Raw genomic sequence first — 23,506 nt, 5'->3', positions numbered from 1 at the left:
CCTATGGAGATTTTTAGACTCTCTTGGCTATTTTCTTTGAAGTTTGCTACCTCTATATTCTAAAATTAACGAGATAATACGCAGATTAGTGAATTTTACATCAATACTATTGTTAGGCAGTTGTTGAAAAGGAAATTTAGTTCAAATTAGAAGTATTTGAGAAGACAAATTTAAAAAGTAGAACTTAAAAGTCTCATGAAACTAGAGTACAGGTGAAAACCAGTCAGATAATAAATTTCGGTGAACTTGTAAATTCACAGGTTACACCCGCAAAATATGGGTCAGTTGACAGGTATGTGCAGGAAATATGAAATATTTTGTTTGAAATATGAAATTCTTCTTAATTTGTTCTTCCTGACCAGGACGAATTTGTGGCTCTATACCATGAAGCCTCATCTATGGTGTGACCTCAATTTCATGGTTCAGTGATCTTGGTTAAATTTTTGGTCATTTCAGGCTTAAAATAGTTTGGTGTGAATTAGATGCATATCACAATGTTTTTAAAGTTTTAAAAATGATATTCTCAATTTTATATGTAGAAAATTGGTTAGAACCAATGTTTTTATTAAAAAATAATTAATTGTCAGGTTGCTTGCAGGCATGGGGTAATGCAAATTTGTAATTGTAATGCATGGTAATGCATTACATTTTTCCAAGTAATTGCATGTGATGTGTAATGCAGCAATTTGTGCATTACATGTAATTGTAATATAATGCATTACTTTAGCAAAAAGTTGTGTAATTACATGCATTACATGTCATTACTTTTTTCACATACTACATCTTTAACATATTGTTGGAGTTTTAACTAAACCAAATTTAAGATTTCTTGATTAACTAAGAATATGTTAATCATTAGAATATATTCTTTATTTCATCTTATTTCATCTTAATTCATCTTATTTCATACATTTTTTCCTGCATAAAAAGATTGATATTTGAAAAACATAGCTGTATTGTTGTCATAAGATCAAAGAATATCTTTGTTTTTCTTAAATAAAAGATAATTAAACTTTGTTATAAAACACTAATTAGTTTGTTTAACAATCAATATTTTCACCATTTAGACAATTGTTCATTAATTAAGGTCTATGTTTATTTTATAATTAAGGAAGTAATTCACAGTAATTAAATATTTCGTTTAAAATTAAAAAAAAAACAACAAAAAATATATTTATAAACATAAAGTCAACATTAAGTTAAAATAATTAAAAATTGTAAAAGTCAAATTAAATAGACTTTTTACATGTATACTTATATTCAATTCATGGAACAGTTACTGCATATGCTAGAATCTTTTGTGACTTCTAGTTGTTTTTCAAAATGTTTAATTTTTCTATTCACTAATAAAATTTTCAAATGTAATGTGTAATTCAAGGCATTACTTGGCAAAAGTAATTGTAATATAATGCATTACTTTGATAAATGCATGTAATTGTAATTGTGATATAATGCATGGTTTGGTCAAAGTAATTGTAATATAATGCATTACATTGCAATGTAATTCGCCCCATGCCTGGTTGCTTGTCAATACAGCTATTGGTCATCAAACAGCCTTTGACAATGAGCAAATCCATACTGTCTAGTAAGCTGTAAAAGGCCCTGGGTTACAAAATGTGAAACACTACAACAGAGAATTCTACATTCTACATTTCACAAAAAAATGTTACAAGAAAAAATACTCATAAATGATGAACATTTCAGTATAACCATTATCAGTTTTTGTCGTAAAATTTTTGTGAAAAGAGCCCCTGATTTGAGCTGATTTAATAACAATTATGACCGACCAACAACAACTACTGGATTGCAGGTTCCTGGCTTTAGACAGGTACACAAAGAATGTGGCAGGATTTTGTATGCTAGTCAATATATAAATTCAAATGAAAAATTTTAACCTTTGATTATAAAGGAAGTATATTACACAGTGAATTACAGATGATAAAAGTTTGTCATCTTTATACATGATTGAAAATAAAATTTATGATTTGTAATTACAAATTCTGTTTTGCATTAGAAAACCCTAAAAAATCACAGTACATGATAAAATAGAAAAAGTCCTACAAATTTTCAGATATTATACTACTACATAAATATTCATAAATATAAATTTACTGTGAATATTCATATCATTATGAAAAACTGTAAATTCAGAAATTATTGCAATGTTTTTATTAATGCGAATAATGCGACTGGGTGAGTTTCGCAAAAATAAGGACTCTCAGTCTAATAACTGAAACATTGACCTGTATGCCGATTTTTTCGAAATTGCAATAATTAAACTTGCATTTTTGTCTATTCTTCGAAAATCGCAATAATAAATCCACTTAATAATTTCTGAATTTACAGTATGGAGATGTGGTATTATTGCCAATGAGACAACTATTCGCTAGAGACCAGAAGGCATAGCTGTTAGCATATCATGGTCATGTGAATCGTGGAGTATATATAGAGCAAAATTTCTTCAAACAGACATTGTAAATTTTACGATCAAAAACTATTAATAAAATTAACATTACATATGTTCATACTGCATCATTAACAATATCATTGTTTAATTATGTTAAACTTAATATTTCAGGGAAGGAAAGGAATGGATGGTGTTAAAGGGCCGTCAGGGGAACAAGGTCCAGAAGGCCGTAGGGTATATATATTTTTTAACTACAAAATCATTTGATCAGGGTAAATGTTTAAACCTTTCATAACTGTAAAATATAACCCCAAAAAAAGCAATATATGACAAATATTGTAAGGTATGATAAATTTTGTAATTGTGAACGTTTTATTACTGTATTTTCAATGAAACGAATTCTGTATTTGTAAACATTTTATTCCAGTATATTCAAAGAAAAACATTTTGGAAAGGTATTTTTAAGGTAGATCATAAGTATATACTTTTTGAGATAGAATTTTTTTATACTTTGCCAAAAGGAAGATTTTACTATGTTTTTTTCAAAAATATAATAAAAAGTATGGGTCACCGTACTATTTTCCAAGCTATGAGTCGTTGAAAATTGCCTAAATTTGGTTAGATTGTTCATGAAAAAACACATTTGTGTGCATAAAAAAAATTCTATGAGATAGAATTTTGAAATAAATTGTATGAAGATAGGTTTTATAATATGTTTTAAGAAAATAAAAAGAAAAAATGGTGTCACCAAACTTGTTTTCTTGCTACAAGTAAAAAATTTAAAATTTCCCTATCAGTCTAGTATATAGTTTACTAAAAGATTTATCTCCCCTTAAATGGCTTATTTGAAAAAAATGATTCTAAAAACACCAAATTTGATATTTGTTTAAATATTTTGAATAATACAATACATCACCAAGTTTTCTTTATATAAATAAACAATCTAACCATTAAATTGCAAATCTGTCTCCAAATTTGCAGATTTGGGCAAATAACTAGACCATTTTTGTACTGAGATTGTACAATCCAAGATGGCGGTATACCATGAATCTACCTTAAGTAAACTTATGAGAAAAGGTTGCAACAAAAAATGTGAGTTCTAAATTGTCAATGTATACAACAACAAAAAGGGAACTACATTGAGTGGATATGTATTTTATAATAATATTTTTAAATATTAATGTATCTCTACAGGGTAAGAGAGGTAAAGATGGACCAACTGGGTCTTATGGTCCAAAAGGAATGGCTGGCAACAAAGGAAGGGAGGGTATTGATGGATTTAAAGGAGTTAAGGTAAGCCAAATGTAACCCCATTTTTATCAATCCATTATCATTATAGATTATTAGTCCCCTACCGACAAAGTCGAGGGAGACTTAAGGTTTGCACTCAGTCCGTCTGTCTGTCCATCCGTCAGTCCGGCAAATCAGTTTTCCACACTTTTTTTCTTAGTGCTTGAAGATATTGATTTGATATTTGGTATATGGTTTTATCATGACAAGTTACAGATCAAGTTCGAATTTTGTTCCGGTCTGATGATTTTGTGCAGAGTTATTGTCCTTGAACTTAGAAAATTCACTCAAATAATCAGTTTTCCACACTTTTTTTCGTCATGCTTGAAGATATAGATTTGATGATTGGTATATAGTTTTATCATGACAAGTTACAGATCAAGTTCGAATTTTGTTCTGGTCTGATGATTTTGTGCAGAGTTATGGACCTTGGACTCTGAAAATTCACTTAAATAATCAGTTTTCCACACTTTTTTTGCGTCATGCTTGAAGATATTGACTTGATATTTGTTATATAGTTTACACCAAGACAAGGTAAAGATCAATTTTGTTCCAGTACAATGAATTTTTAACTGGTAGGGGACTATGTATTGCCATGCAATACTCTCAGAATGCTTGTTTTAAGTAAATTTTGTAATTGAGATTTCCTTATGCTGACATGACTGTCACTAAAGCTATTAAAGGCAAATTCTAATAATTTAGTGGGGTTCCTGTTGCTCAGTCTTTAGTTTTCTATGTTGTGTTTTGTGTACAGTTGTTTGTCTTTTGGTCTTTTTCTTTTTTTGCCATGGCGTTGTCAGTTTATTTTCGACTTATGAGTTTGAATGTCCCTTTGGTATCTTTTACTTCTCTTCTACTGTCATTGTAGCTCAGTAATTTAAATGCTTATATAGTTGAAGTTAAAACTATTGTAATGATAACAATAAGGTAAATTATTTCTTTTTTTTTTTAAATTCTTTGGTCTTTCTGTGTGATAATTCTTCATCTCAAGCTGCTGGACTGAGTTTGGGTTTATGTTTCTAAATTTTTAGAGAGAAATTTCCATCTTCAGCTTGTTATTCAGAAAAGGCATAACAATAATAATAATTTCACATAGGAGGGTCTGGATGTGGTCTACAGAATAGAGAATTATGACTAACAAGATAATGAAGAGAGAAAAATCAGCTAAAAAATAAACAAAAGCGAAGTATGGGGTGTAAAAGTATAAAAAATAGCTGGAAAATCCACTCACACATAGAAGAGTTTTGACCTAACTCTCCATTAATGATTGTTGATTAGAATATTATTGTATTTTTTAGGGGATAAGAGGAGATACTGGAAGGCAGGGAACCAGAGGAGATGAAGGACCAGTAGTATGTTTTTTTTATGTATTTTGCAAGAAACAATGTATGATAAATATGAAGTTTATTTATTTTATTTGAAGAAAAACATTTTTTGTTATCTTTCTTTAGAATAAAATTTCTCTTAAACTGAATTGCTGTATTAGAATTCAAAAAATATTTGAAAGCAGTTAAGTATGTAAAGTAGGTTGATGATAAGAATTTTGTTTAGATAGCCTCTTATGTCAGTAGAGCATAGTATCTTTTTGACTTCATAGGGTTATCCAGGAGATGTCAGAAATGATCTAGATGGTCAGCCAGGGGCACAAGGACGTCCTGGAGATGTAGGTTTTACAGGGGAGAAAGGATTTTCTGGACGTGATGGTGAAATAGGAATTTCTGGTCCACCTGGCCCCCCAGGTCTGCCTGGACTAGATGGATTGCCTGGACTCCGTGGTGCAACAGGATTTTCTATTCCAGGAGAGACTGGAGAAAGAGGTAGGTATTCTACTTTGACCATGTTATCCAAATTTATCAGAAGTAAATTTAGAGGGGGAGGTCAGGGTGCCCAGGCCTCCCCCATATGGAGCTATATATATGGTTACCTCAAACGTTGCTTACTTTGGCTGCCCGGGGCTCCCCCTATTTCAAAATCCTGAATCCGCATCTGTTTATAGATTATAGTTCATGCATGAAAGAAACATACAGAAAATATTGTATAATATTTCTTTTCATTTCGCAAGCTTGTAGTACTATGGATTCATTTAATATTGGGTTTCAAGTCATATGCTTTCCTTTAAACCAATCAGATTGCAGAGATCTAGTGAATCATATGTCTATTGTAATTTAAACTGCTGGAAACAATGTTACTAAATCAATGCAGTATAGAGTAATGTTTCTTCAAAGTCACGAAATGACTTTATTTTTAATAAGTCCACATTGTATTTGTTGTAATAACCTTGTTAGAAACCATACAAAATTTACTAATAGACCCCTTCACAATTGGACATTTAGATCAATTTAAACTAGATCAGTTCACTTTAGATCGATTTAAGTCCAGTGTGAACACTTTGAATTGGTCTTGGATCAGTCTAAACTAAACACCAAAAGAGGTAGTTCAGTTTGAATCAATCTAACCTTAAATGTGAACACAGAGATCGATCTAAACTAGTACAATTGAATCAAATATACATTGTGCACATGTATGGCTGAAAAACTACATGTGCAATTTATCACAAAAACTGTTAGAACAACAGTATCAACATTTGAACTTGTAATTCAAGTGAAGAAATATAACTTCATCCATTAATGTTTTGCAAGCCTATACCGGTACTACCCAATTTGCGGGAAATTAACACATAAATTTGATTAAATATTTCTAATTATACACAGTGTTTACAATTTCACTGGTAATAAAGTCACATCAATTGCATGTTTACTTGTAGTATAAACGCAGTGATTCATATTAGACCGATAGAGATGGTTGGGATTAAAGATAATGTGAACACTGACTGTTTCTTTTTTTAGATCAATTCAAATTTAGATATTGATTTAAATTTAGATTGATTAAAAAAATGTGAACAGGGTGTTGATCCTCTGTTACTAAATCTTTGAGAAAAAAAATTAAATCATATAGCAGTATGCAGCAGGAGTTATTCCAATATTATAAACTACAATGAGGTCAAATGTTTTCAAAGTTTTTACCTCAATAATTAACTCATCACTAGAAATGATTTACCCATATAGATTTTTGAAAATGAAAAATTTTGTGCTGGTTCAATAGATTGAGACTGGAACTTTACTATAACTTATCTGGCTCAATAGATTGAGAGTGGAACTTTACTATAACTTATCTGGTTCAATAGATTGAGAGCGGAACTTTACTATAACTTATCTGGTTCAATAGATTGAGAGTGGAACTTAACTATAACTTATCTGGTTCAATAGATTGAGAGTGGAACTTTACTATAACTTATCATAGTTCAATAGATTGAGATTGGAACTTTACTATTACTTATCTGGCTCAATAGAATGAGAGCAGAACTTTTCTATAACTTATCTGGTTCAATAGATTGAGAGCAGAACTTTACTATAACTTATCTGGTTCATTCAGACTTTTGAATATTAGAAAAAATGAAAAAAATTTAAACATATGGATTATATTAGTAATTAATCATGTTCACTAGTATATTCTGAAGTACATTTCTGTACAGTATATTTGCAAGCTATTCTCAAGATGATTATTGTTATTGTTGTTTTAATGTTTTGCTTTTCGATTTTAGGAGGCTTTGGTAGAAACGGACAGCCAGGTATTCCTGGAGCCACTGGACAGAAGGGTCAAACTGGAGTCCCTGGTAGTCCAGGACGTGATGTAGTAGGTGAGCCAGGGTTCAGAGGTCGACCTGGTCGTGATGGTGTTGATGGCATTTCTGGTCGTCCAGGAGACGATGGATTTCCAGGTTTGCCTGGTATTCCTGGAATTGGTCTTGATATCACGGGTCCACAAGGATCCCCTGGATTGTTTGGTGAGCGAGGTAATGGTGGAGATTACGGTCGTGATGGTCTGCCTGGAATACCTGGGTTTAAAGGTAATGTACTTAATATTCATCAGGAGGAAATTGTTATTATTTTTCAGCACCTTTAATTCCTCAATATTTTGTCAACTTTTATACACAGACTATATTGTATGACAGTAGTAGGATAATTGTATAATACCAATGTAATTCAATTTTGACTGAGGTTACCTTTTTCAGGGGTTAATATCTAGTGTGAAAGATCTTCAAAGATGGGGCTACTGTATTTGAAACATTTCAGCAAGTTTTGATCTCAGTTCTCATTGGTCAACATAATATCATGATTTCAAATTATCTTCTGCTATTGTGAGGTCCCAAAAAAAGACAACCATTCTTGGTGATGACAACAGGAGTTTTTTGTAGATCTTTGAAACAGATTGTTTGATTGGTTGATTGGTGTTTAAAGCCACTTTCATAACTATTGTGCTATTTCATGGCGGTCAGTTTTTTTGGTGGAAGAAGGCGGAGTGCCCAGAGAGAACCACCAACCTTTGGTAGACAATCCTAGTCATTTAAGATTGGAGTAGAGCCCACCTGCAACGTGCAAAATTCGAACTCACAACCTCAGTGTTGACAGGCTAGTAATACAATCGATGAATTACATAGGCCACTCAGCTACCGAGGCTTGAAAAAGAGACATAAAGTGTACCTATATATTGTTGGCCATATAAACATATTTAGCCACTGTACTATTGCTTTAGGATATTACTTCAAACTCAACAAATTTTAAATATTTAAAACAAGAGGCGTAACTATCTCAATAGAAGAAATATTGTATCACAATCAATGCAGTGGTAGAATTATAGTTGTCTAAAGATTACTGCAGTATTACACAACACATTGCATAACATTCCAAGTGATTGTTACTGCTCATTGATCTAACAAATCATTTATAAGAGTATTTTATGTTGTTTTTTTTGTGTGAATAGCAAGCTTCATGTGAAGAACAAAAATAACAACATCTTTTGCCTGGAAACATCACAAACATCTATAGATCTGTACAACAGATCAAACTCAAAATGTTTAAATAATGATTTTTTTTTTATTGAAATGTAATATAGAAAGAGTTTGTAAAATGTCTTAATTCTTTTCCATGCATATGCTTAGAAATCGCCACACATATACCAGTAGGTTTTTCCATGGCCACATATGGGTTTTACCATGGCCACATATTTGACCCATCAACAACTAAAGATTGGGATATGGGTAATTAGACGAGGACAAATCACTTTTAGCCCTCTTAATGGCCATCCTTCAACATCGGTAATTTTTTTCATTATTGAAATAAAGTTTGTTGGTTTGTAAATCATTTTTAGATCAAAATTATAGAAAGTGTAAACACATGTGTACACAACATATAGATAACTTTATATTGGTTATGGTTAACAGGAGGTAGCGGAGATGATTGTGGAATTTGTCCAGGGGGAGCGCGTGGCTTCAAAGGAGAATCTGGATTGCCTGGTCTTCCAGGTAAGATGTTTTTACAAATGCCAATCTTCAACATTCTATCATATTACTTTGTTTATTTGGATATAACACCTTTGAAATATCTTTATGTAGAAATTGTTACAATTTCGTTTATCAGTATATTTCATTTCCACACTCAAAGTTGTTTGTTGTGACCAGTCTTATTTCTTGAACAGCTATCTTTCATTTTTGAGCAGCCATCATTCATTTGTTTTTTTTTGTAAATGACTTTATCAGTAACAAACAAGAAAAGAAAGATATTTTTTTTTTAAATGTATGAAAATCTACAATATCATATGACAAACTTTTTCATCTGCAATTAATTTTAGTCAACTCAAAATTGTTAGTTTACTTAAAAATCTACTTTATGCAAGGTCAGGACAATGAGTCAAAATTTTTATTCAGAGATGACAGAAGTTTAATTATGAAACACTATACAAAAATCTTTTAAACATCTGCTTGTCCAAACATATAGAAAAATACCATCAATATGTTCATGATATATTTAGGACTTGAAGGACTTGATGGTTTACCAGGATTACCTGGACAGAAGGGTGAGTCAGGAGTACCTGGTAATATGGGAAATGCTGGTGCTGATGGAAACCAGGTGAGCTGAATTTATGTTCATTAGGCTATTCAAATGTAATCCCAATGGATATAAATGATATTTGGAATATGTGTTTCCCTTGAAGATAAATATACTATCTAACATGCTAAATCTGGCTGCAGAATTTTTAATGGGCATAGAAGATTACATTGATTAAAAACATGCTGATCTGTTTATCTCGAGAAGATATGTAGATGGAAGTTAACCTTAATGTAAAAAGGGGGATGTAACGTAATAATTAATTGTTTTTTTTTAAATTGCTGATGGTTACAGAAAAACAAAAAAATATGTCAAACTAATAACGTCATTTCCTTTCTTTTTGGCACCTTTAATGAACTAGCAAAATCATATTTTTAAACAAGATTTTACAGTGTTTAAAATTGTAGTAAAACAATATGTAGGCAAACTGTAATGTTCCCATTAAGTGATCTGTAAGAAAAAATCATCAGGCAATCAGCTAATTGATTATAAAAAATAATCAACTGGTAAGGGAATGCATAATTTGGCTAAGAATTACAGAAATAATTTTTATATGGATAGAAGTCATTGGTTTCTTGATACCATAAATAAGTTCTTGATTTCTGTACAGGGCCGACCAGGACGTCCTGGTGAGGAAGGAGCAACAGGACCTAAGGGTTTCCCTGGTGATGTTATAGATCCTAACCCAGACAAAATATATAGAGGCGAGCAAGGAGAGCCAGGAAGATTTGGCTTACCTGGAATGTTGGGAAGTCCAGGTGAAGCAGGTGAAAGAGGAAATATTGGTCTGTCAGGATTACCTGGACAAAAGGTAAGAATTAGGTCAGAGAATCAACAAAATTAGTGGAATTGCATGGACATAAAATAAGAGTGCAGTTTAAAAACAGGTCTCATTGAAGTTTTGTAGAAAATGTTATAATTAGGTATGTGAGAAAATAGATGTCACTGATGAATCCTTTGGTTACAGTAGAGCTTGATTTTTCCACCAAATTTACCGTTGAACCTGGAACTCATGGCACAGTAAGCCAACATTCTACTGCTATGCTTGGATAACATATAACAATGGTGGAAACAGATATTTGTCAGAGTTTTGTATAGGAAGAAAGAATTAAGTCATTACAGAATTGCAGAAACAGGTCTGCCGACATAATTCCTTCTGGAAAAGGTTACAACGAGGCCTAAGGTATATGTCAAATGTTTTTAGCATAAGAAGGGTGGAATGAGATCAGGGAATGAATAGGTATTCTTTCATGATTCTATATAAACATGTGAATGGTTTTACAATGTCTTTCTGTAGAAAATGTAAGAATGAGGTAAGAGACAGTAGAGTCTACCCTAATTTCTAGGAAAAAACGTAAAATTTTGATCAGAGAAGCTGATGGGTTCAGGAAGGAAACTAAGATCTACTAGAATTACCACAGCAAAGACAGAAAAGAACTGAAGGTTTACAAGGATCTCTAGTACAAATTGCTAGTGATTTTTGAGGGAAAGCTAGGAATACATTTTGAAGGAAAAGCAGGGGTGCCAGGTTTCTTAAGACAAAAAGTAGGAATATGGTCAGAGAGGAAACACAAATCTGACTTTATTTCTCAGACAAAAACAAGATTAAAGGCAGAAAGGTAAAACAGGTACACATTGATTCTCTGGACAAGAAGTATCAATGAACTCAGAGTGATAGTAATATATAGGTGTGCCTGTATTAAAAGTATGCAAGAAGCTATGGAATATATAGGGGTGTTTGTGTATTAAAGGTAGGCAAGAAGCTGTGGAAGGCATATCTGTGTGCCTTTATTAAAGGTAGGCAAGAAGCTATTGAAGATATATAGGTGTTTGTGCATTAAAGGTAGGCAAGAAGCTATGGAAGATATATAGGTGTGTCTGTATTAAAGGTAGGCAAGAAGCTGTGGAAGATATATTGGTAAGCATGTATTAAAGGTAGGCAAGAATCTTATGGAAGATAAATAGGTGTGTCTGTATTAATGGTAGGCAAGAAGCTGTGGAGTCCAAATATGAAGTAGAAATGTCCTTGGATTTCCAATATACTGACAGAAGTTTAAATGTGGTCAGAGTTAAGAGACAAAAGTTAGAAATGAGGTGAATGATGAAACAGGTCTGCTAGAAATTCCTGATCAATATGGTCAGGGAAGCACATAAATGCCAGCATTTTCTAAGAATGAAGTTATAAAGAATTGCTTGCATCTAATTTATGACATGTATGAAATGAGGCAAAATCTGAAATTATCTTAACCTGCTATCAAGCATGAAATTGTAAAAAAAAATAACTAATATTATCTTAGAAAATAGCACATAACAGTTTTCCACACCTCACTTTTTGATAGACAAAATACCTTAGGTAAAAAATATTTGCAGGTTGACATTAAACATTCTATACTCAGTAAAAAAACAACCAATAAAAAAGTTATGAATTGAAAAGACCACAGTTAGTAAAATGTCATATGATTGTTTTGAATTGAAGAGATATACTACTGTGGATTCATTTATTTTTGTGGTTACAAATTTTTGTGGATTGAGAAAAGATTATATTTTCGTGGATACTTGATTTTGTGGATTTACCAAAGTTTGCATCCAAACCTTATAGGAAATTTGTTCTTCATTGAACACTTAAATTCATGGTTCACCTATCACCACAAAATCCATGAATAATAATGAATCCACAGTATAACATTCTGTTTATTTATGAATAGAATTAATATGATTTTAAAAGTACTGTAGAATTTTACTAATTTTGCGCTTTCAACTGCCAATTAAGGGCTCTCATCACCCATGTACCTTCTTCTTTTCAAGAAAAATTGTAAAACTTTGACGATGCTCTTTAACTCTTGATATCAGTAAATCTACTAAATAGAATTTGTGATCTCTATAGGGAAATGCTGGTAGTGATGGATTTGATGGATTAGATGGTTTGCCAGGTATTCGAGGAGAACCTGGATTTAAGGGTGAAGTAGGAGATTCATTCCCAGGAACTAATGGATTTCCAGGACCTAAGGGAATAGCAGGATTCGATGGCTCACCTGGTGCAAATGGACGTAAAGGTTGGTCTAAAAATACATTACGAAGGCTATTTAAATTTGAATGCAGTTATTCCTTTTTGACTTCTTAAATATTTTCCTTTTTTTCTTTTTTATTCATTTTTAATGATTCTGAAAATTTCCAAATATTTATTAATAATTAATTGGAAGGAACTTTTCATTAGCTGAATTTTACATCGTGAGCGCGAGGATAAAGAAAGAAAAGATGATAAAACAGATTAGTTATCTATTCTAATTTTAATCCCACATTGTTTCATCAAAAACTGATCTGTGTTATGTTATCAGTGAAATCTTCTTAGTAGAAAGATTAAAAAATACTTTACTGGTTTTACATAATGTGTTACTTAATATTTCATATTTTCTTGGTTGCAAAACTATCTGTAATGTTTATGATTTAGTGCTTCCCTTTTAAATAGAAAGAGATGTGGGATATATGTCAATGAGATAGCTTTTCACGAATGTGACCTACCGAATTAGACTTATTACCGGGTTTGTACTAACATGAGCAACACGACGGGTACCAAATGTGGAGCAGGATCTGCTTACCCTTCCTTAGCACCTGAGATCACCCTAGTTTTTGATGGGGTTCGTGTTGCTCAGTCTTTAGTTTTCTATGTTGTGTTTTATGTACTGTTGTTTGTCTGTTTGTCTGTTGTTCTTTTTTAGCCATGGTGTTGTTAGATTATTTTCAACTTATGAGTTTGAATGTCCCTCTGGTATCTTTCGCCTCTCTTTTATAATATAACAACACAATAAAACCTATAGGGACATCTAGAGGTCATGTATTCCAAGTAATTTTTGAAAATACAAACAACCTACAATTTGTTTTATTGCTCTCAACCAACTTAACCTGTTTTTGTCCTCTTTTGTTCCTTCTGTAGTTTTTTGGCAGGCTAATAGTATGGTGATGTTGAGGGGATGGGCAGGTGCCTCATTTATGTAATCATCTCCTCCTACAGATTTCAACCCTAATCCCTGAAACTTCACAGGAAGATAGCACATATATTGAAGTTGTGCATCTGCTATTATGGAATTGTTTGAGGAATTATTTCTCATTTCCCAAACTTGTGAACTTATTAATTTCATGAAATAGGATACAAGTTTTGAGTAATCAACTACTCCTACAGTTTTGAACCCAGATCCCTGAAACTTAACAGGGAGATTGCACAAATGTTGAATATTGCAACACGGCCAATTGACACTATGTCCCATTTTTTCACATGATTTTTATTTAATTTTCTGTGTATGTTCAGTCAGCATTCTACTTCGTCAAAGTTATTTCCCCATTATGACACCTAATTTTTTATATTTTGAAAATGGAAGCCATTGTAGGGATGACACGCTGTCAATTTAGCTCTTGAAACCCGATCAATTTACATAGCATCATTACGATTCTTCCACGACAGTTGTATTTTAAAGACAAACGTATCTACTAGCTATTCAGCATCATTTGATATACTTTGAGGCTTTTTGTCAACTTAAAACTATTGTCTGATCAGTTTTCAGGGGGAAATTCGAAAGTTAGAAAAATACTAAAAAAAGTTTAAATTAAATATTTTGTGGAAAGTCAGACTTAAAATTTTCAGAGGTTGAAGACTATTTACCTTAGATACCACACACAAAAAATGAAGTTATGCACAAAAAAGTGAACTCAAACACACCTGAACATAAAAAGGTGTACCCCATTTTCTCTTTTTGAGTAGATTATTGCCCATTTTAGAATTTTTTCCCAAAAAACTGTTGTGGGAGGCAGAGATGCAAATTAATGCTTTAAAAAGATCAATCTTATATCTTTCTGTGGAATTTTTTTTCAGCTTATGCACAAAAAAGATAATCATGTATTTGCACCTACCATAATCGAGTGTTTTGTGAACATTTGTCTTTAGTATAAAAGTTAACAAATATCTTGAAGCTCTATACTATAATTCAAGTATAAACACATATACAAAATGCAAAAATATACCAACTTGACCATTTTTACCTTATCTAATAAAGAGTTCCATTTCTTTTGTTTAATTTCAACTGGATATCAGCCTTTCACACAGGAATTTCATTAATTTGACTTAAACAATTAATTAGCAGATGAAAATATCCTCTTTCCAGATCCTGTTCTATAGAATCCAAGGATGAGCCTCTCTTATTGTTCATAGTATCAATATTTTCTTTCTGATTTTCAACACAGACTATTTCTAAGATCTTTGCTAACTTAGTGGCCATATAAGAGGAGACTTCCTCCAAATCTAATTAATACCTTCCTACATACTTACAACATTTTCTATTGAAAATATATTGACGAAAAAGTGAAATCTGTTCTGACCAAATGAATTCTTATTTTCTACAGGTATTAAAGGAGAGCCATCTCAGCCTGTGATTAACCCTTCAATAGACATACGTGGAGATTATGGGGAAAAAGGAGAACCAGGATTGGACGGTTTTGCAGGATTCCCTGGTCTAAAAGGTAACATTTTGTTTTTTTTAATCAGGATTTTATTCATCATTCCGCCATATAAGTTGCTTCAGGCTAGGCTGATGGGAATTGAACAAGATGTTTGCATTTGGTCCATCTATCAGTTCCAAAGGGCCAAGTGAGCTATTCTCATCACTTGGCTTCAATCCTCCGTTGTCATCTGATTACTTTTGCAAAATAATCTCCTCCGAAATAACTGGGCCAATTGAAACCAAATTTAGCCATAATCATCATTGGAGTATCTACTTCAAAAGATGTGTCAGATGATCCTGCCTGCCAACCAACATGGCCGTCATGAGTAAAAAGAGAACCTAGGGGTAAAACGCATTTTTTGTCTATTATCTTGAAAAATCTTTTAGATAGAGAAAATTTGATAGTGGGAAACATGTTCAGAATGTTGTGTGACCTACCTTCTGTTCATTTACATCTAAACTGTTAGACGTCTTTTTATAGGAGTTATTGCCTTTAAACGATGAATTATACCAATTTTTCCATTTTTATACGTCCATTTACGGGATGTATTATGGTATACCGTTGACCATCCGTCTGTCAGTCATCAAAATGTCGGACATTAACTCAAAAAAGCTTTAACCAATATGCATGAAACTTTGGTGAATTGTTTATATCTATTGACGTGAGCTCCGTTTGTTTTTTTATAAGTTTCAGATTTACCGTTTCCGAGTTTTGGGGTTTTATTCATGAAAAAAGGGGGGATTTTCCAGTTTTCCGACAATAACTCAAGAATGCTTTCGCCAACTTGCAAGGAATTTTGGTGAATTGTTTATATCTATTGACATGAGCTCCCTTTCGATTTTTATAAATTTTAGATTTTACGTTTCCGAGTTACAGGGTTTTTTATTCATAAAAAAAGGGGGATTTTCCGGACAATAACTAAAAAATGGTTTCAGCAGTTCTCATGAAATTTTAGTGAATTGCTTATATCCGTTGTTGTAAGCTCCCTTTAGAATTTTATAAATTTTAGATTTTACATTTCTGAGTTATGGGGTTTTATTCATTTAAAAGGGGGGATTTTCCAGTTTTTGGACAATAACTCAAAAATGCTTTCAGCAGTTCTCATGAAACTTTGGTGAATTATTTATAGCTATTGATGTAATGTCCCTATTGATTTTCATAAATTTCAAATATGACATTGAGAAGAAATTGAACTTTATTTGTTTATAGTCTGACAACAGATTTACTAAGTATTGCACAACAGCAAGAAATCTTTAATTGAAGATAAATTCAATTCATATAACCAATTTCAAGTTCTTTGACTACATTTATTCAGAAACCTATAATATGTCAAATATTTAATTACAATCCAAATTCAGACCTGTATCAAGCTTGAATATTGTGTCCATTTTTGCCCCAACTGTTCAGGGTTGGACCTCTGCGGGAGATATAGAGAAACTTTTAATAGCAAAAATAAATAGCAAGACAAGATTTACAAAAAGTCAAACATTGCTGAAATCGTAAATTTATGCCTTATTGAAGTTATTGCCCTATAATGAAGATTTTTACCATATCTTTTTGTTTTTGCCTTTTATCTTGAAAACTATAATGACAGATATAAAATTTCAAGGCAAACAGGATCAACAAGACAAGACCTTAAAATAAGTAAATATTGCCAATATTGTCAGTTGACTCCTTACAGGAGTTATTGCCCTGAAATGATTATTATTTTTTTTTTACTCTTTTTTGTGCTTTAAGCAAAAACTATAAAAGATAGAAAGAAATTGTAAACAGAAAAAATTATCAGTAATACAAGATCATCAAAAAACAGATTTTGGTCGTGAATTATATTCTAGCCTAAAATGTTGGATAGTGCCCCTTATGAAGTTTCTGTTGACAAGTCAGTTATCCTTGTCCTCAATTTTAAAGGTTCAGTGACTTACTGAAATCAACATGAAAATTTTGAGATTATCGGTAATAGGTTGACTTTATATGGTCAATAGAGTCATTGAAAAGTGTACCTGCTCATCTGACAGGGGTGAATTGACCTTGATCTTATTTTCATGGTTCATTGATCAACATTAAGATTTCATTTTTGGGTCATTTTCTCATTTATAAATAATAAATCATACATTTGTGTATTTGATCTCAGGTCTGTAAATTTAGTTTAAAGGAAAATCTATGATAGCTGTCAGGTGAGCAGAACAAATGTCAGGTTACCAAACATAACAATGTGTTCCTATGATAACAGGAGAATCAGGAGTGTCTGGCACGAAGGGAACACCTGGTTCTGATGGATTTCCTGGTCTAAAAGGAGGACCTGGACTTGATGGATTACCAGGAGCAGGTGGCTCAAATGGACCCAAGGGATATTTTGGAGTCCCTGGTGAACCTGGATTCCCAGGGCTTACAGGAAACTCTGGCCCACCCGGAGAAGATGGACTACCTGGTTTCAAAGGACCACCTGTATGTCACTTTAAAATTTATTTCATGTTTTGTTTTTTGAACAACACGTAAAAAAAATATGTACATTTGATAAAAAAGTTTTGAGTATAGAAAACAGGGTAGGATAGAAAATCATTGTTATGCTATCAACAATTAAAAAAAAGTACAAAACCTTCAACAAATATCCTTGAATAAATTTTTTTGGTAAATTTTTCTCCAAACGATATACCTGCTAACACAAAACATGTTTAACCCCGCCACATTTTTGTGCCTGTCCCAAGTCAGGAACCTCTGGCCTTTGTTAGTCCTGTATGTTTTTATAATATTAGTTCATTTATAAGTCTTGGACTTTAGTGAGACGTCCATTTTTCGCCGACCCAGTATACATTTTTTTAAGGGGCCAGCTGAAGCCTGCCTCCGGGTGCAGGATTTTCTTGGTGTGTCGAAGACCTATTGGTGGCCTTCGGCTGTTTTTTGTTCTTTGGTCAGGTTGTTGTCTCTTTGACACATTCTCAATTTTATTGATTTTCATAGCATCAACTTGTATGGACCAGAAGTCGGTTGAGATTATGTTGGATGACCATCTTTAATACATGTATAACAAAAATGATCATTCCTTCTTTTTAGGGTTAGAAATTTTGAAAAGCTTTAATAATTATTTCATGTAACTGAGCAATTAGTCCTCTAAGTCCTTTGAAATACTGTGTCAGTGTTGTAAATCTAGGTATGAAATTATATATTAAAAGTAAAAAGTGGCTGCTGCTGCAAAATTGTAAAGAATTTGTCAAACATTTTAGTTAACGATAAGTGTTTAATAATTATTTCACCATTATGCATAGGAAGCTAGTAGATTTTTTCAATGCGTAACTTTTTTACTCCTATTTTACGTAGAATTTTCTATAGTTGTGAACTTTGAAAATAATGTTCCTGTATTACAGGGAGACAGAGGATTACCTGGAAGAGTACCAGACAATTTTGTGCAAGGACCACCTGGTGACAATGGACGACCTGGACGTAATGGAGACAGAGGTTTAGATGGAGAACCAGGAAGACCTGGATTCCCTGGCAATGATGGAAATAAAGGAACAAGAGGTAGGTTTAATCAATATTTACATTCTGTTTTGGTAAAGTGGGGTATTGGTCTGATCATCTGTCAGTCTATAGTCTTCTGGTCTCAGCTTGTAAAACAATGAAGATGTTAGTGTTAATAACACAACACCCAAACAGAGATAACTTGATATGAAAGTAAATATCAGATGATCATATGGAATTCATGAATGAGCTTAAGCCCCCTGGATGGTCAGCTCTCTGAAGTCCTTGAAAAAAGTGAGAAAAAAACAGACTAATAGACTAATGTAAGCCTTGTATACTGTAAATAGAGAAAGACAAGGGGGAAATCATTGGACAAACAGATATGTAGAAAAACACATTATTTAAAAATTTGAATTGTCATTTTCCATCTCTAAAACTGCCCAAAGAATTTTGTGTAAAAAATATTTTGTTTTTCAATACGATCATTTGTTTTAATGATATAAAATTTATTGGGGGTCAACAAATTAATTTTTTCCAGTAGAAATAAGTAAGTCTGGATATGAAGAGTGAAGAATGGGTCAGAAGGACAAAATAAGTATAGGTAACATTGTCATGGCATCATTCTACGAAATCTTACATTCTCATGTTTCATGTATACACCACTCAAACTAAAATGATTTTGTTTGACAGCAAAAACAGAGAACATGATCCCTATAAGATTTATTTCATTATAAGATAAATGTTCACAGCAATAACCTATCATTTATTGTCGAGCCTGCGAAATTTATTTCGCGTAAGCGAGACATAGCGATCCTAGATTCCATCGTCGATGTTGGCAGCATCAACATTTAGGTTCAGTCTGTGGATTTTTTGGACATCAATAACTTTGTCAAACCTACATGGAATTAGATGAAATGTGGACAGAATCTTGTTTATGACCAAAATACAGTATCCAGAGCAAAATTTTGAAAATATTTATTTTCATTTTTCCGTATTTTACTGGGTTTTTTTACAGTTAACATTCATATTTAGTCTAAGGTTAAAGTTTTTCAGTCATCAATTACTTTGTCAAACCTTCATGGAATTAGATGAAATTTGGACAGAAGATTGTTTATGACTAAAATACAGTATCCAGAGCAAAATGTTTTGAAAATATTTATTTTCATTTTTCCGTATTTTACTGATAAATGGACTTAGTTTTTTTCACACTTAACATTCAGATTCAGTCTGAGGTTAAAGTTTTTCCGTCATCAATAACTTTGTCAAACCTTCATGGAATTTTATGAAATTTGGACAGAAGCTGGTTTGTGACCAAAATACAGTACCCAGAGCAAGATTTAGTTTTTTTTTACATTCAACAAATAGATATAGTCTGGGGTTAAAGTTTGTTACCCATCAGATACTTTGTCAAACCTTCATAGAATTTTATGAAACTTTTTTATGATTAAGGGATAATAATGTCTGAAGCACACTTTTGAAAATATATTTTCATTTTCAGTATTTTTCTGATAGATGGACTTATTTTACAGTTAACATTTTCTGACAGTCTGGGATTAAATTTTTTTGACATGATTAGTTTGTTAACCTTCATGGATTGTTATGAAACTTGGACAAAAGCTAATCTTCAAGACCAAGAAATAGCATCTAAAGTGAAAATTTGAATCTTTTTTTAACATTCTGTACTTTACTGATAAATGGACTCACTTTTTAAGTCAACATTACACTTTTACACTGACAGCAGCAATTGTAGGCGAGACACAGGGTTCCACAGAACCTCTTAAAAATTTTTATTTAACAAACTTCTTAGGATGAAATTTTGAGAATTATAAGTCAGAAAAAAATGCATTTTTACAGCAATTTTTAAGTGCATTCTATATATTTATAGATCTGTTTCACAAATTTTGAATTAATTATATCGTTAGAAGTATAAATTCTACATATATCATTTTCTGATATTCAAATGCAGTTTGACAAGTTCTAAATGCATGCAAAATTTCATAAAAATCTGAACTACCACCCAATTGTACACTGTATACATTGCTGTCTTTTACTTAGAAATCAGCTTAGCGAGAGCTATCAGATTATTTCTAAAGACAAAAAATATATATTGTGAATCAAAATAGTAGAGTACTGTTGAAAGTTGAAATAACAATATTTTCTTTAAGTATCATCTTTTTAAAAAAAAATAGGTAACATATAATACATCTAAATCTTTAAAGAAGAAAGAAGATACGTATGTCTGCTTCACTTTGAGCATTTAAGCTAAATTTGTTCATACATATAGAAAAAAACCTGAGAGATTTCAAAATATTTAGGAAAAATTGAAACATGACACACAAAATTCTTTATACAAGCAGATAGACGCAGATTTAGCCCATCTTCCTTATATGTAAAAGAAGTCAACTTAATTTTATAACAAATTGTGAAAAATTGTGATATAATGATTTGAGAATTATAAAAAATTACTAGCCTGCAGCATCTAGAAGAAATATAAAGTTCTTATGATTTGTATTATTTTATATTACAGGTGAACAAGGTCGGGATGGACTGTCAGGTGTACCAGGATTTAAAGGAGAACAAGGAGAATACGGATTGAATGGACTTCCTGGACCTGATGGTGAACGTGGATTTAATGGACCAAAAGGTTTGATTCTTTCTTTAATATGGCCACATTAGCTCTTTTTGGAATATCAAATGTTTTAATATTTACATGAGTCGTTAAATTTTTCTGATTTTGATGAAGAAATACAATGTTCTCTAATTGTGTTTGACCAATAACCTCTTCTATACATACATATATGACAGAGGTAAATTTAACTATACATTTAAGACTTTTCATGTAATTTTCGTTATATTTCAATAGGAGAAAGAGGATTTAATGGTATACCTGGTGACCCTGGGTTACCTGGATTACCTGGTCTATCAGGTAGGAAAGGCCAGCCTGGATTTGCCGGTCCAGATGGAACAAATGGTGAGGATGGTAGAACAGGTCCAAGAGGAACACCAGGCCTACAAGGCATTAATGGACTAAAAGGTATGAAACCAATTTGGTGAAAATGAAAATGAAAAGATAATATCATATAAATTTTACATGACATGTAAAATTCTACAGAATGTTGTAAGTAGATATCTTTTGGTTATTTGTGTCAATGAGTTGCTGTCTCATTGAAGTAGACCACACATCTCTTTTATTAATATTTTGATGAATATTGTCCAGTTATCAAAATATAATGCTCAAGTGTGTCAGAGAAATGAAAATAGTCAGTTTTTTTACTGTTAGAATTTTTTTGGTCTCAAGTGAACCTGAGGAAACATGTGATGTGAGCACGAAAATCATATGATAAAATTTCTTTTTATTTTGCCTCCTCAACCAGTCATTTAGACTGTCCTTATTAACTGCCTATCTGTCCGTCCCAAGCTGGTTAAAGGTTTGGTTTAAGGTAGTTTTCCATGAAGCCTGTCCCAATAAGTTTCTGAATGGTATCATTATATTTGGCAAAAAAGAATGCCCCAATAAGTTTCTGAATGGTATCATTATATTTGGGGAAAAAAACTTGCCCCAATAAGTTTCTCAATTATTTAGTTATTACAAATGTATTATTATTAGACCTTAATTATTTATCCCTTATAATTTTTATTATACGACCGCAAAAAAAAATTTGTGGTCGTATATTGGTATCACGTTGGCGTCGTCGTCGTCCTGCGTCGTCCGAAGACACATTGGTTTTCGCACTCTAACTTTAGTTTAAGTGAATGGAGCTCTATGAAATTTTACCACAAGGTTCAATACCACAAAAGGAAGGTTGGGATTGATTTTGGGGGTTATGGTACCAACAGTAATGGAATTAGGGGCCAAAAAGGGGCCAGAAATAAGCATTTTTGTAACTTCCAGACATAACTTGTGTGTTAGTGTATGGATCTCTCTGACATTGTACCACAAGGTTCCATATCACTAAAGGAATGCTGGGATTGATTTTGGGGGTAATTGCCTCACAATTTTAGGAATTAGGGGCCAAAAAAGGGGCAAAAAAGAAGCATTTTTCTAGTTTCATGACAATAGCTTGTGTGTAAGTGTATGGATCTTTCTGAAATTGTACTACAAGGTTCCATATCACAAAGGAAAAGCTGGAATTGAGTTTGGGGGTAATTGCTGAAACATTAAGGAATTGGGGGCCAAAAATAAGCATTTTTCTAGTTTCCAGACAATAACTTGTGTTCAAGTGTATGGATCTCTCTGAAATTGTACTGCAAGGTACCATACCACAAAGGGAAGGCTGGGATTGATGATGGGGGTAATTGCCTCAATATTGTAGGAATTCGGGGCCAAAAAGGGGCAAAAAACAAGCATTTTTTATAGTTTCAGGACAATAACTTGTGTGTAAGTGTATGGATCTTTATGAAATTGTACTACAAGGTTCCATATCACAAAGGGAAAGCTGGGTTTGAGTTTGGGGGTAATTGCCCTAAACGTTTAGGAATTTGGGGCCAAAATGGGGCCAACAAACACATTTTTATACGACCGCAAAAAAATTTTTGTGGTCGTATATTGGTATGACGTTGGTGTCGTCGTCGTCGTCGTCGTCGTCGTCCGGCATCGTCCGAAGACACATTGGTTTTCGCACTCTAACTTTAGTTTAAGTGAATGGATCTCTATGAAATTTTACCACAAGGTTCAATACCACAAAAGGAAGGTTGGGATTGATTTTGGGGGTTATGGTACCAACAGTAAAGGAATTAGGGGCCAAAAATAAGCATTTTTATACGACCGCAAAAAAATTTTTGTGGTCGTATATTGGTATTACGTTGGCGTCGTCGTCGTCCGGCGTCGTCGTCGTCGTCGTCGTCGTCCAGCGTCGTCCAAAGACACATTGGTTTTCGCACTCTAACTTTAGTTTAAGTGAATGGATCTTTATGAGAT

The 23,506-nt window shown here is 32.6% G+C and overlaps 1 protein-coding gene across 1 annotated transcript in view; it reads left to right on the top strand.

Moving 5' to 3' along the window:
• Positions 1-23,506, top strand: part of LOC127698636 (collagen alpha-5(IV) chain-like) — a 69,562-nt gene that overhangs the window by 18,967 nt on the left and 27,089 nt on the right. Inside the window, exons 11-24 of the mRNA XM_052202194.1 lie at positions 2,579-2,641; positions 3,602-3,700; positions 4,996-5,049; positions 5,295-5,514; positions 7,299-7,604; positions 8,979-9,059; positions 9,566-9,663; positions 10,253-10,453; positions 12,527-12,695; positions 15,034-15,150; positions 17,363-17,577; positions 18,495-18,648; positions 21,116-21,232; positions 21,452-21,622. Coding sequence (XP_052058154.1) covers positions 2,579-2,641; positions 3,602-3,700; positions 4,996-5,049; positions 5,295-5,514; positions 7,299-7,604; positions 8,979-9,059; positions 9,566-9,663; positions 10,253-10,453; positions 12,527-12,695; positions 15,034-15,150; positions 17,363-17,577; positions 18,495-18,648; positions 21,116-21,232; positions 21,452-21,622 — 2,065 coding nt within the window. The remainder of the gene's footprint in view (positions 1-2,578; positions 2,642-3,601; positions 3,701-4,995; positions 5,050-5,294; positions 5,515-7,298; positions 7,605-8,978; positions 9,060-9,565; positions 9,664-10,252; positions 10,454-12,526; positions 12,696-15,033; positions 15,151-17,362; positions 17,578-18,494; positions 18,649-21,115; positions 21,233-21,451; positions 21,623-23,506) is intronic.

This window comes from Mytilus californianus, unplaced genomic scaffold (genome assembly GCF_021869535.1).
Source record: "Mytilus californianus isolate M0D057914Y unplaced genomic scaffold, xbMytCali1.0.p SCAF_4, whole genome shotgun sequence".
Classification (NCBI taxonomy): Eukaryota; Metazoa; Mollusca; class Bivalvia; order Mytilida; family Mytilidae; genus Mytilus; species Mytilus californianus.
This window is presented reverse-complemented; position numbering and strand designations above follow the sequence as displayed.